This window comes from Trachypithecus francoisi, unplaced genomic scaffold (assembly GCF_009764315.1).
Source record: "Trachypithecus francoisi isolate TF-2019V2 unplaced genomic scaffold, Tfra_2.0 Lachesis_group1, whole genome shotgun sequence".
Taxonomy (NCBI): Eukaryota; Metazoa; Chordata; class Mammalia; order Primates; family Cercopithecidae; genus Trachypithecus; species Trachypithecus francoisi.
In genome coordinates this window covers 58,944,107-58,958,084 of record NW_022681454.1, presented here as the reverse complement: position 1 = coordinate 58,958,084, position 13,978 = coordinate 58,944,107, and the positions used below count along the sequence as shown (strand labels likewise).

The following is a 13,978-nucleotide window of genomic DNA, read 5'->3' as shown; positions in this document are numbered from 1 at the left end:
TGGCATGACCTTGGCTCACTGCAACCTCTGCCTCCCGGGTTCAGGGAAGTCTCCTGTCTCAGCCCTCCCGAGTAGCTGGAACTACAGGCACGCACCATCATGCCCGGCTAATTTTCTTTGCGTTTTTAGTAGAGATGGGGTTTTGCCATCTTGGTCAGGCTGCTCTCGAACTCCTGACCCTCAGGTGATCCACCCACCTCGGCCTCCCAAAGTACTGGGATTACAGGCATGAGCCACTGTGCCTGGCCTGACCTACATTCTTAAAAGGGCTGTGTTACTGAAACTATCAGGAAAGAGATACATATCTCCAGGTGAAGGAAAATGAACAATGGTTTTTCTCTTCTTCAAGAAAAATCCAGTTCTTTAGTTGACAGTACATCCAAGTTAGTCAAATTAAGCAGCTTCCTGCCTCCTCTTCATTTTATCTACTTGTCATGATTAAATACCCTACTAGGTTGTAAGTGGGCCCTCAATGTTGACCTTTTTATCTTGGGATTTGAGAGACACAGTCTAGAACACTATCCTTCAGCTAAATGCCAGTATGCCACCGGTAGAAATTATCCTTTAGGCTAAATATTGTTCTTCCCAGAAACCGTTTTCAAGGATCAGTTTAATCCTAAATTCCTTGATCAGAGTGGAAAACAGCGGATTTCAGAGTCAGATGAAGAATTCAAATCCACCTGGCTTTGAACATTATCGACTGTGGGACGGTGTAGGTAAAATTTTAAGTGCATAATTTGGCAATAATAAATCATCAATAAATATTAATGTTGATGAGGGCCCTGGGCCACATAAAGAAATAGGGAGTGAGGGGATTTGAAATTCTGGCCACTTTCACAGAAATGGGTGGGAAGGGGTTCTTGATTGAGATAGAAGCCCATCCTACAAGAAATAATTCCTCATTAAGAGTTCTCTCTCATCCTTTATCCTTGTTGGAAACATCAGGCAAAGTCATTCTTGGTCTTAAAGTACTTTTACATCTAAATACGGAACTCTTCTATTTAATCCCCGTCTGTTGTAGATGTTAAGTATACAAAGAGGTTGTCAGAATTTGAAACGTCGGGACTTTTAACTGTCTGATACTAGTTCCCAAACTCCAGTCCCGCTCGCCCTCAAAAACGGCTTGCAGCTAGAGGTTTAAATTCCACTTCCTCTCAGAGAATCCTTACGCACGAGGGAGGCGGGGCGTGTGTCCTCCGCGCGTGGTTTTCGGGTAGCACCTTCTGGGGCGCCGCCTGCCTCCACCCACGGCCGGGCCTTGACGTCATGGACTGCGGCCCCCTCCCGGCTGAGCCTATAAAGCAGCAGGTGCGCGCCGCCCTACAGACGTTCGCACACCTGGGTGCCAGCGCCCCAGAGGTCCCGGGACAGCCCGAGGCGCCGCGCCCGCCGCCCCGCGCTCCCCAAGCCTTAGAGAGCGGCGCACACTCCCGGTCTCCACTTGCTCTTCCAACACCCGCTCCTTTTGGCCACAACTCGCGTCCCAGAGACCGAGTTGCCCCAGAGACCGAGACGCCGCCGCTCCGAAGGACCAATGAGAGCCCCGCTGCTGCCGCCGGCGCCGGTGGTGCTGTCGCTCTTGATACTCGGCTCAGGTGAGGATTCACCGGCGCTGAACTGCTGGACTGTCCTCCCATGGCAGGCAAAAGCTGTTGCCTCTTGAGTTTGGCTCTTGCTTCTCGAAAAATCGCCCTTTAGCTCCCCGGACCCTGCGCCGCAGGAGGTGATCACTGTAGCTCCCTCCCTAGGAGGAAGAGAGAAGGGCAGATGTCTCAGACGTCCAGGACAAGGTGTCTCAGACGTCCAGGACAAGGTGTCCCAGAGAATCCCTGTACTTTTTCTTTAGTTCAGCTGAGGAGACGGGAGAGATCATTTGAACCCAACCCTTCGTTTCATAGATTAAAAAGACCAAGGTCTAGAGAGGTGAAGTGATTTCCGCAGATCTTGAACCCAGCAGTGTTTACTGCCTCCTGCCTAATTCTCCATCTCCTCTGTATAGTGATTTCTTCTTTACCCTTCTAGAGGGACTCAGAGTGTCCCGGCGAGGAGTTAAAAGCACCACTCTGATGCTGTTTTATTGAGACCTAAGAAAAAGCAAGATAAAGCAGTGCCTTAATTCTGGGCCCCAAATCTTAGTACTCAGTTTATTGTCTATGTAGTAGTAATAATAATAATAATAATAGTAATAATGAAAAATGACAATAATAATCGATATAATTAACCACTGTTTATATTATGTTTTACATTTTATGTACCTAATCTTTTAAAAATATGAATACATATTAAGAAAATCTGATATTTATATCTAGAACCTATTGAAATCGTCCAGGATGGCATTCTAGCCAAAAAAGAAATGCATTTGGAATGTGAAGTGATGGGAATTTTTAGACATTACCCATCAAGTAATTGTATTAGATTTATTTGCCAATTTGGCGGGATTTTTTTCATGTGGAAATTAATGTGGATTATCTGTGGAAAAGAAAAACTTCATAAAAGCAGCTCTGTAATTGGGACAGCTGAATTTGCTTGCTGGCAAAAATCTAAAGTTTCTTTCATAGAAATGACTCAATCACAAACAATAGCACATGTGCAATAACTACTTTGATGTCAAAAGATAAACATTTCTTCCTAACACAGCTGACTGGAGAGAAAGGCACCCCACTTTACCTTTTCTTTTTTTCCCTTATTCCGTCCCCTGCAGGCCATTATGCTGCTGGAATGGACCTCAATGACACCTACTCTGGGAAGCGTGAACCATTTTCTGGGGACCACAGTGCTGATGGATTTGAGGTTACCTCAAGAAGTGAGATGTCGTCAGGAAGTGAAATTTCCCCTGTGAGTGAAATGCCTTCTCGTAGTGAACTGTCCTCGGGAGTCGACTATGACTACTCAGAAGAGTATGATAACGAACCACAAATACCTGGCTATATTGTAGATGATGCAGTCAGAGGTGAGTAGAGGATAAAGCAAAAATATGGCCTATGAGATGTGGGTTTATATGAGCAAAGCTGCTTCAGAAGTGGAGCTGCTCCCCAGATATTTTAGTGGCTTTATTGTATGTACATCTGTTGGGTACCCCCTAGGTAAACTGAGACAAAAAGAACCATAATGTGGACACATCCTATCTGGCCAGACTGATCATAAATGATATATGTCTCATTTTTAAACCTCATCTTCACAATGACTTTAAGTAGGAATTGTTATCCTCATTTTACAGATGTGATAACTGAAGCCCAAACAGGTTTTGCTCTAGGTTCCACAGGTAACAAGCAGATGAGTTAAAATTAGAGCTCCAGTTTGCTTGATTCTATGCAGAAGAGACACTAAGCTCTTTCCCACTTAGCTACATGACCCCCATTCTGAGAGACAAATTTAGACATTAACCATTCCTATCTACTTTGTATCTATCTTAGCTTTTGTATCCCCTTCCCCCACACCACCACAGATAACCGCATTTTAACACAAATAAGGGAGCAGAGGAAGTAATGGGACAGGAGGCATTAGACTTTAGCATTTAAGTACTAGGTGGTGAGAAACTGATGGAATAATAATAATAATAATAATAATGCCATCTGGAAATATTAAAGAAGGGTGAATATACATAGAGTTTGTATTGCTAAAATCACTCTTTAACCCCAGGTCGCATTTGTTAGTTATATAATAGTGACCCATGGTTTCTTTCACTTTCCTGTTATCTCATATTTTAAAAAGGCCCTTTCTTTGGAGTGAAAGTACCAAAGTGAGAGATAAATATTGCATACTTTGGAGTTTGAAGGAAGAAGAGGTTAACAATAAACAAGATCTAAATATCCTAAGAGCATCCACTACAGAGGCAGGGCAAGATGGTTTCAGAGCTCTTGAAGACCTTTTCTGTCCTGGCTTGAGTTTCCCTGGCTTCTCCCAGGGAAACTGTCTGGTTCTGAGAACTGGTGAAGGGACATCAAGTGGTACCACAGGGACAGTGACTGGAGTGAGTGGGAGGTGAGAAAACCTTCAGCACACACTCCACTTGGTTCCCTTCCTTCTGAAAGTGTGCTTTTCTGTGAGGTGGGGAAGGGGTTTATGTGTGCTTATTTTTGAAGGCATGAGATTAGACTATCAGGGTGTCTAGAAACTGTTCTCTTAAACGTGTTTCAAGTTGTTAACACTTCAGAAGACCAAGTAATTATTAGTAGTACAAATGATGACTAGTGCTTAAAATTGCAATGCATTGTGAAATAGAGTGAAAATGTTGGCTGAATACCTTCAAAAGGCTACGTTAAATGTCCATGATGTTAGTGCTTATTGCAACACTTCGGCATAGTGTCTATTTATTATTTGTCTCTGTCTATATAGTTTGTCATCTATCTGATAAAGTGAAGTTATGTTCATTCAAAATATTCTCTTAAAGGACTTTTCTATCTTGTGCTTTTTTATTATCAGAGAAAAGTTTCAACATAAAAATTGCATAACCACCTCTTAAACATTTGCTACTAATTTTACTTTTGTTAAATGTTATAATAATCTGCTGAAATATTCAGTATTTATTTTGCATTTCCTTAATCACAGATATTCTGTCTTTGTTACCCTAGTTGACCTTCACTATGTTTCTTATGTTTTGTATTTAATGGGTGCTGCATGACCATTATGACTAATGATATTTTCTCTTTACTGAAATCTGTTTGCTAAATATTCACTTGGATAAACCTCTTCAGACATTAGCGTAACAAAATGCACAGCACTAACATGGAAAGCCCTTTCCTATCTTTGGTATGTGGGTAAACTACACCTTGCATAACTGCAAGACTGAACAAAAGTTTCTGTGGATCTGATAAGATAAATCTCTGAAGCATTGAATACAAATGTTCCTGGGCTCCTGTTTTCAAATAGATTGACTACAGAAATGAGCTCCATGGAAAGTATCAATTTGATTATAGTCTGTTGTAATCTGGGAGTTGGAGCATTATAACGTAGAGTAACTCTAATTTATAATTCTCATTTTTTTCCACCTGCACGTAGTACTCACTAATTCCCAACTGTAATCATGAGTGGACACTACTTTCTGGTAGAAAAAAACTGAAAATTATACATTATAGTTATGCAATCCTTTCTAACTTTTATATTGTGTTAGGTAATGAGGTGTGCATGGCTGTTACCCCTGTGAGCTCTCACTGCTATGACATCTTTCTTTCGTGTCTCTAAAATGACATTCAAGTTTGAGAGACTCTTGTCAGTAAATCTTTTCTGTTTTAGTTGAACAGGTAGTTAAGCCCCCCAAAAACAAGACAGAAAGTGAAAATACTTCAGATAAACCCAAAAGAAAGAAAAAGGGAGGCAAAAATGGAAAAAATAGAAGAAACAGAAAGAAGAAAAATCCATGTAATGCAGAATTTCAAAATTTCTGCATTCACGGAGAATGCAAATATATAGAGCACCTGGAAGCAGTAACATGCAAGTAAGTTTTCCTCAAAGTATATAGAATTCTGTATTTCTAGCACCATGTCTGAAACCCCTAACTGCAGGAAACCATTTATTTTTCCAATGTATAAACCAAGGGTCAGTAAACTTTTTGTTAAAGCACCAGATAGTAAGTATTATTGGCTTAGTAGGCCAAGATTGTTATATGTACTTAAACAACCAATTAAAGTGTAACCATTTAAAAATGTAAAAATTGGTGGGTGCAGTTGTTCACACCTGTATTCCCAGCACTTTGGGGGGCCGAGGTGGGCAGATCCCTTGAGCCCAAGAGTTCGAGACCAGCCTGGGCAACATGGGGTGAAACCCCATCTCTACAAAAAATACAAAAGAATTTAGCTGAGTACAATGGTGACAGCCTGTAGTCCCAGCAACCTGGGAGGCTGAGGTGGGAGAATTGCTTGAGCTCGGGAGGTTGAGACTGCAGTGAGCTATGATCGCACCACTACACTCCAGCCTGGGTGACAGAGTAAGGCCCTGTCTCAAAACAAAACAGAAATGTAAAAACTATTATTTGCATGCAGGTTGTTTAACAAAACAAAAAAGCAGCAAATGGCCAGATTTGACCCATGGGCTGTAGTTTACTGACCCCTGGTATAAACCATTTTTTTTTGTGCATGCTCGTGCTTGCTCGCTCTCTCTCTCTTTCTTTCTTTATATATATATATATATGTGTGTATACATACACACACACACACACACACACGTGTGTGTATTTTTTAAAAACTCCTTTAAAAAAGGACCTAAAGGTAATTTTTACATAATCTTTCACGTTGTTTTAACCTCCTCCCCGCTTACCTCCCACAAGCTGCTAGCACATTAAATAATAGTGGAATGTATCAACTGCATAACAAATCACTGAACTCATCAGTTGGTCATAAAAGAAACACAAAGATTGACAAGGTGTGTCTTCTTGGAATATCACACCCAATCTAATCTCAACTTGTTCTTATACTAATAGATGCTTAGTTAGAATGCATTCTGTGTCTCATTATTTAAAATACGAGTACATGGCATAACTTTTTTAGTATCGGAATTAAATGGTTCTTTATGATCTGGAAAGTAAGCTTAAGATACACAGAATGTTTTTGTGATTATAATTTTTAAATGTGAATTGTTTGTAGATGTCAGCAAGAATATTTCGGTGAACGGTGTGGGGAAAAGTCCATGAAAACTCACAGCATGATTGACAGTAGTTTATCAAAAATTGCATTAGCAGCCATAGCTGCCTTTATGTCTGCTGTGATCCTCACAGCTATTGCTGTTATTACAGTCCAGTAAGTATGACATAACTTACAAATCCTTAACACAATAATGGGAGGTTAATTTTTTCAGTATTTCTCTCATACTCTGGTATTTTAGATGAATTATTCTATTGTTGTCACATGATCTTTGGTTTATATTTTTGTATTTTATTGACAAATATCACAGAAAGTGGTCAATATTTGTGACCGTGGCCATAAATTGAAATTTAATATGTAATGCCCTTTTATAGAAGATCTAGAAAATTTTTGAACTTAAATAATTGAGGGTTTTATTTCATGTCATTTTTCTACTCATGGTTACTTTAGAATCTCAGAAAATATTTATAACTTCTGTGAAATCCTATGCTTCATCAAGTCTCAGAAGCTAATTAAGACCTGGTTTGTAGGAGGTTCATAGTATCAGGCATACTGCTTTGATAACAAAAACGACAAAGAACTACAAATCATCAGCAGCCAAGAATAGATATATTTTCTGCTCATATTAGAATGCAAAATTCTGAGTTGGGAATGTAACATGGTACTAATTTACTTATAGCTTATGCTTATTTTGTTACTATCAAATATGAGAACTCAATTATTAAAAAATAAATTTCCATCACATGACATGGCATAGCAAGCAAGGACAATTCTATTATTGTTTCACTACAGCCTATCTTCCCTGTGCTCATAATAACAGATCACACACTTCACTTCATCACCAGTGAATGCTGGGACTAGACTGTCCCAGGTAGTAGGCACTGATGGGTGCATGAAAATGGCATTGTCTGTCAAACAGAAGTCACTGAATGAGGGAAGTTGGGGGAGGACATGAATGGTTCTGTGATGACTCATGTCCTACTAGAGCTTGGGAAAAGCAAGGGACTCATTCTTCTAATTTTAGGTCTTGGTAAATAACCTTAACAGCTATCTAGTGTGTACATGATCTACCAAGACTACCATTCAGGAAACAAGGGTTTATCTTCTGCCATTGTTTACAATTATTTTAAATTTAGATCATATCATGATAAAATGACACATACAAATTATTTCATCATGCATATAAAGTTTGACATGTAGCTTAAATTTGTTTTGTACACCCTAGAATTTGTCCTGGTTTTTCAGTACCGCAAGCCAGATATGCAAAGGGGTTTAGGAGAGGGACTCTCAGACAAACCATTATTATTTTTAAGGATAGAACAAAACAATCGCTAGTTAAAGAAGATGTTTTGTAGTAATTAAACTTGTAATTATTCAGCTTGAAATATTTCATAATTTTTGTGGGAAGAATGGATAGATTTTGTTATGTTAGCACTCTTAAAATTAAGCAGTGGCTTTTTTCCCCCCTTGTCTCCCATATTCTCCTCGCGTTTGAAACATAAAACAAACACTAAACCTAAGCAAAAGTTGCTGGCTTTGTTTTCCTAATTGAGGTGAGTTTTTCCCTCTACTATTACAATAAAAGAAAACTTTTTAGGATTTTAATGATAATGTTTTGTGGTGGGTTAAAGACCTCCTAACAACAGGGGTTGTTTATACAACAACAAGAAGTTTTTAAATAATTGAGTTTTTAAAGTGGAAAGTAGCAGTCAATTAAACTAGAAGGATATATTTTATACCTAGAAATAAGTAAAGCTCAACTTGTTTTGTAAGCCTGTTTTAAAAATATTTAATCATTTAGTTTGTGCGAGCATAGAGTCTTCCTGTGGCAAAACTATACTATTATCTTCTCCAATTATGCATGGCAGCTGTGCTAAGTTCTGCAAAAACAAGACATCTGGATATGTTTCATACCTTCTCAGAATTGGCATATCAAGACATATTTATTTACATATAAGTCCTCTGGAAATAGGTTTATATAAAGTCAACATAAATACCCCCTTAGAAATTGGTAATATTTTATAGCCAGATTTAGGTTTAGTGTCAAGTGTAGTGCTTACTGGTCTATCACTACTCATGAAGTAGAACCCCCTGTGCTCATAAAAACCCCAATCAAACATATAGATGAATAGAGCTTTGATAACATTAAAATGCCTTGTTCTCTGAAGTCTTAGAAAACGATACGTCAGGAAATATGAAGGAGAAGCTGAGGAACGAAAGAAACTTCGACAAGAGAATGGAAGTGTACATGCTATAGCATAACTGAAGATAAAATTACAGGTTTGAGTTTTAAAATATATCTTTAGATCATATCCTATAATTAAAAAAATTTAGCACTATATAATCTCAAGAAAAATATGGAATGTGTTCTTAATTATGTACACACTATGAACAATGGCTATATTAAAGTATTATTCTTTGAGTATGAGATTGAATTCAGTATTGATAATAGACTATGTGTTTAATCAGTATTATTAGGGATATAAATATGAGAGACACTGATCCTATTCTGAAAGAACTTATTGTTTAGTAGATAGGAAAAAAATATATAAGAAACCAGAATACTAGAGATGTAAAATAAATGTTGTGGGAAAGGAACCAATGGAGTATAAGAAGTTTCCAGTGAAAATCAGAAAGAATCCAGTGGAATTTATTTAGGGAGGAGGAAAATACGTGTTCAGGATGGCCTTGGAAGTGAACCTTGAAGGACTAGTGAGATTGGTTCAAGAAACTGTGAATGGAAAGGAAGGGTTATACTGAGAAATGGAATAGATCATTTTAGAAACTTGTGAAAAATGGCTTAGTCTAAATGAGTGTTAGGGGAGATACAGTTGTGATGATAGGTTGAGCTCACATGGTGGAGAGCCACAGTTGGGGGTGCTTGCACTGAAAATGTGAGGGCATGGAGACAGACAATAGGTTGAATACTCTTTTTTACAAAAGGAAGTAAAAAGGGAGGGTGATGTAAATTTGATAAATAGGTTGGTGAGAACATATATTTTATTTTCTTGTAAAGAGAGAGAGCTGAGCATGTTGTAGGTATAAGGTAAGAAAATCTGAAGAGGAATATTTCATTGACAATGAAAGTGAGAAGTTAAGGAAGAAAACTCCCAGAGGAAGAGGGAGGCAAGGAAATCAAGAACACACTTGATTTCTGTCAGTCTGTCAGAAGTCTGCCTGAAGAAGGAACTTTATTCCCTTAGACATTCAAGAGAGATGATGTCATTTCAGTTATTGATTGTCTAACTTCTGTAGGTTTAAGGTTACTTGAGGGCTGGGCACTGTGGTTGAGGCCTATAATCCCGGCACTTTGGGAGGCTGAGGTGTGCGGATCACCTGAGGTCAGGAGTGCAAGACCAGCCTAGCCAACATGGTGAAACCTTTTCTATACTAAAAATACAAAAAATTAGCTGCGTGTGGTGGTGAGTGCCTGTAATTCTAGCTACTCGGGAGGCTGAGGCAGGAGAATTGCTTGAATCAGGAGGCAGAGGTTGCAGTAATCTGAGATTGTGCCATTGCACTCCAACCTGGGCAACAAGAGCGAAACTCCATCTTAAAAAAAAAAAAAAAAAAAGAGTTACTTGAGGTGCTTGTTGAATATGCATATTCCTAAGCCCAACCCTAAATCCACTGAATCAGAATTTCTATTTTTAATGTACACTCCAGATGGTTCTGATGCTTGAACAGCACTATATTTAGCATTGCTTAAGTACAGATATTTTGTTATTAGCCTATTGCAGAATTAGCTCAATAATTCATAAAATGGATAATTATTCATACCAATGCTTTGCTCAGTATTTATTGCATCAAAGTTTTTAATGTATTGGCTTAATGTGGTAAAGCTAAGACCACCAATGTGAATAAGGACGAAGTTTTGGTTATTTTAGTGCCACTGAGATTTTTCAGCATAGATCCCAGAATTATTTTAGGAAAGAGAATATGCTGTGCTAGCACATAGTGGCTGCCTACTAACTGGTAGTTACTATTATGCCCTCAGTACTAATTTTCCTAAATTAAAAGTATATCATAAATACACTGAGACACTTAATCTTTGATTTTAATTATGTCTACTGCATAGATTTGGTTATGAAAACTATTTCTCATTACTGCTGTTGCATTTTTATTAGCAGAATTTGATGCAACAGGTTTGAGCATATGCAGACTTCTGCTGAAGTAGGTGTATAATCAAAGCAGGTGTGAAAGATGAACTCAAGCCAAAGTAAGAGTTGGTCTCTGAAAAATCAGCATTTCTTATACGATGTACTAGAAAACAACTGATAGAAATTCTGATTCTTGATTATGCTTTAAAGTTTCTTAAAGATCAGCTGGAATTGAGCTTATCTGTAACATTTTGTTTTATTTTATTTTCTCACAGGATATCACATTGGAGTCACTGCCAAGTCATAACCATAAATGACGAGTTGGTCTTCTTTCCAGTGGATCATAAGACAATGGACCCTTTTTGTTATGATGGTTTTAAACTTTCAATTGCCACTTTTTATGCTATTTCTGTATATAAAGGTGCACGAAGGTAAAAAGTATTTTTTCAAGTTGTAAATAATTTATTTAATATTTAATGGAAGTGTATTTATTTTACAGCTCATTAAACTTTTTTAACCAAACAGATTGAGAGTTTGAATATTAGTTTTGATATTGCAAGACTCCAGTGTGTTTTTCTCCTAACGGTTGATCATTTAGAAAGGCTTTTCTCCCTCTTTTTACTGTCTTTATGTTGATTTTTAAAACTTATTTTTTTATTAGATGACACTCATCATGGGAAAATTATAATCTAGAGTCACATAGTTCTCCCACAAACATGAATGTTTATAATAATAATCCCAAATTGGTCTTACTTATCCAATGTAGAACTTGATACCAAGTGCTGTTAATTATAAAAGCATCTAGAATCAAGATAAGGTGCTACCTCTCTGTTACAGTGGACCTAGATATTATAAAAGAAAGCAAACTCACTGTGCATCACTATGACCATCATAGACAAAGAGAGAAAAATCGGTTTGAAAATTACAAAAGTGACATATTAAGAGAACCAGGAAGTATTTACATTTGAGACTTCTTTCCCTAATATCAAGACATGAATGTATGAAGTGTCTAAAACCCACTTCTTCTTTCCCTCCCCTTGTTACTATTTTCTTACAGTATTGTATTTTAAACCAATGTGTGTGTATTGGTGGTAGATGCTCTTTCAAGAACACTAAGGTTATGGGATGCCTCACAGTTTGATGTCTGGCTGATGAACTAAGTTGCCTGCTTACAAAACAAAACAACCTTTATGATATGTGTGTGGGGGCATGGGGACTATTACCAGAGATCATTTCATAGAAGAGAAATTCATGAATGAAAGGTGCATTAAGCATCAACACCTTCATATGTCTCTGGCATATTATTCACCATATCCTTGCCCAGTGATCATCTAACCAATGAGCTCCCAGCCTCAGCTATACTTTATCACCACTTGAAGAGTTTCAAATGTCTAAGCTCCTAGACTCCCCTCCCAGAGGCTCCCATTTCAATGGACTAGAGTGAGTTGTTGGTATTAACATTTTAAAAAGATCCCTAGATATTTCCTATATGCAGCTAGTGTCGAGCGTCATCCTAGTTCACTAAATATTTATTGCTGATGATTCAAGTATAGTGGAAGACAGAAAAGCTCTGCCTTCGAGACATTTACCACCTAGTTAGCAGGAGGTGGTATGTTTTCTCAATGCAGTGCAGTAAATAACCGGCTGAGGTGTGCAGCAGGAATCGCTAGGATAGCTCCCAGGAAGCTATCACCTAGCTCAGCCTGAATGAGTCAGGGAGGGCTTCCTGGAGAGATGCTACCTGAAACCGTTTTGAAGGATGAATAGGAGTTATGGAGAAAATATTGTTATAGGCATAAGCAAAATTACAAAGTCACAAAACAATATGACCTGAAAGAAAATACAGAAAATCATTCAGCATCATTGAGACTAACTGGGAAGTCAAAAGAGGATCTAAGGAAGCTGGGTGGTGAGGGCAGGGTCACCCTGTAGACCATGGGGAGCAATGAGAAATCAGGGTAGAAACTTGATCAGATTTTCATTCCAGGTAGGTCAACAGACCACAGTGGTGGGGAGGGATTTTAGCCAAGCCAAAGGTCAGAAGATAGGCTTAGAAGCAATTGAGCTCTTCCAGGTGGAATGTAAAGAACATCTGAAGCTAAGAAGGGAAGCTCAACATAGATTTGAAGTTTTATAAAAACCTAAACACATAGTGGGGGTCAATGAGGTGCACCTGTAGTCTCAACTACTTGCGAGGCTGAGGTGGGATGAAAGCTTGAGCCCAGGAGTTCGAGACTACTATGTTATGATCACATGTATGAATAGCTACTGCACTGTAGCCTCAGAAACGTTGCAAGACCTCGTATCTGAAAAAAAAAAACAAAAAAACAAAAATGATTATTTATTATAAAAAGAAGGCTGAGAGTAATGAGATAATGCAAGAAGAGAAGAAATCTGGGATCACTCAGATTTCTGACTTCAATGGCTAGGTGGCTGGTGAAATGATTTAAAGTAAGGAATCCTTGAACTGGCTTGTTCTATATTGTAGAAGGGAAACACAGCCTTTCATTTATTTTTGACTGAAGAATGGCTCTTCTCTATTTTGTAAAGTTATCCTTTTACATTCGTGACAGATTTATGAGGAAATAACTATCAGCCTGGCCAGTTAGTCAACTAAATCAACCCTGATCCTTACTTCACATTTGAGATTGAACATGGGGAAGAAAAAGAGAAGGCCTACAAGTATGATAATGAATTCTGCTTTGGATCGGTGGAGTCTGAGGTGCTGGAAGACATCCAGCAAGCAGTTAGATACATAAGAAGTTGATGGAGAAAAAAACTTGTAGATTGAGAGTTATCAAAATATACTTGGTAACAAAAGCCACGTAAGCTTTCAAGATTACCAAAGGAGGCTATAATAAGTCAGAAGAAATATGCATGTTGACAATTTTTGCCAGCAGTCACCACTGTGAAGGTTCTAGGCTTACTATCTCATATGCCTTTCTAGCCCTTGAAACAAAAGTTTATGAAGTCATTACAGTGGAATAGAAGGGAAAACACTACTACCTCAAAAATAATAATAAATCTCAAATTTATTGAGTAGTTTGGTATCCCATAGACTCTTCTAAGTGCTTTACAAGTGGTAACTCATCTATTTTTTTAGAGGGTAGATACATTTTATAAATAAGTAAAGTGAGGCTCAGAGAGATCAAGAAACTTGACCACGGTCACATAGCTAGTAAATGACAGGATCAGGATCTCTGGCTACAGAGCTGGTCCACTTAGACTCCTCTCTCTATTCCTCCTATAGTCAAGGTGTTTGTTTTAGGTTTGAGAATTCTATATGTATGTTAGTTTAGCATA

The 13,978-nt window shown here is 38.2% G+C and overlaps 1 protein-coding gene across 1 annotated transcript; it reads left to right on the top strand.

Annotated features, from left to right (window-relative positions):
• Nucleotides 1-1,194: 1,194 nt before the first annotated feature.
• AREG (amphiregulin) lies at nucleotides 1,195-11,201 on the top strand. Its single transcript, XM_033214432.1, has 6 exons — nucleotides 1,195-1,595; nucleotides 2,702-2,950; nucleotides 5,233-5,434; nucleotides 6,579-6,731; nucleotides 8,744-8,855; nucleotides 10,951-11,201. The coding sequence occupies exons 1-5, from the start codon at nucleotides 1,535-1,537 to the stop codon at nucleotides 8,835-8,837; spliced, it is 759 nt and encodes a 252-aa protein (XP_033070323.1). The 5' UTR covers nucleotides 1,195-1,534; the 3' UTR covers nucleotides 8,838-8,855; nucleotides 10,951-11,201.
• Nucleotides 11,202-13,978: the final 2,777 nt, after the last annotated feature.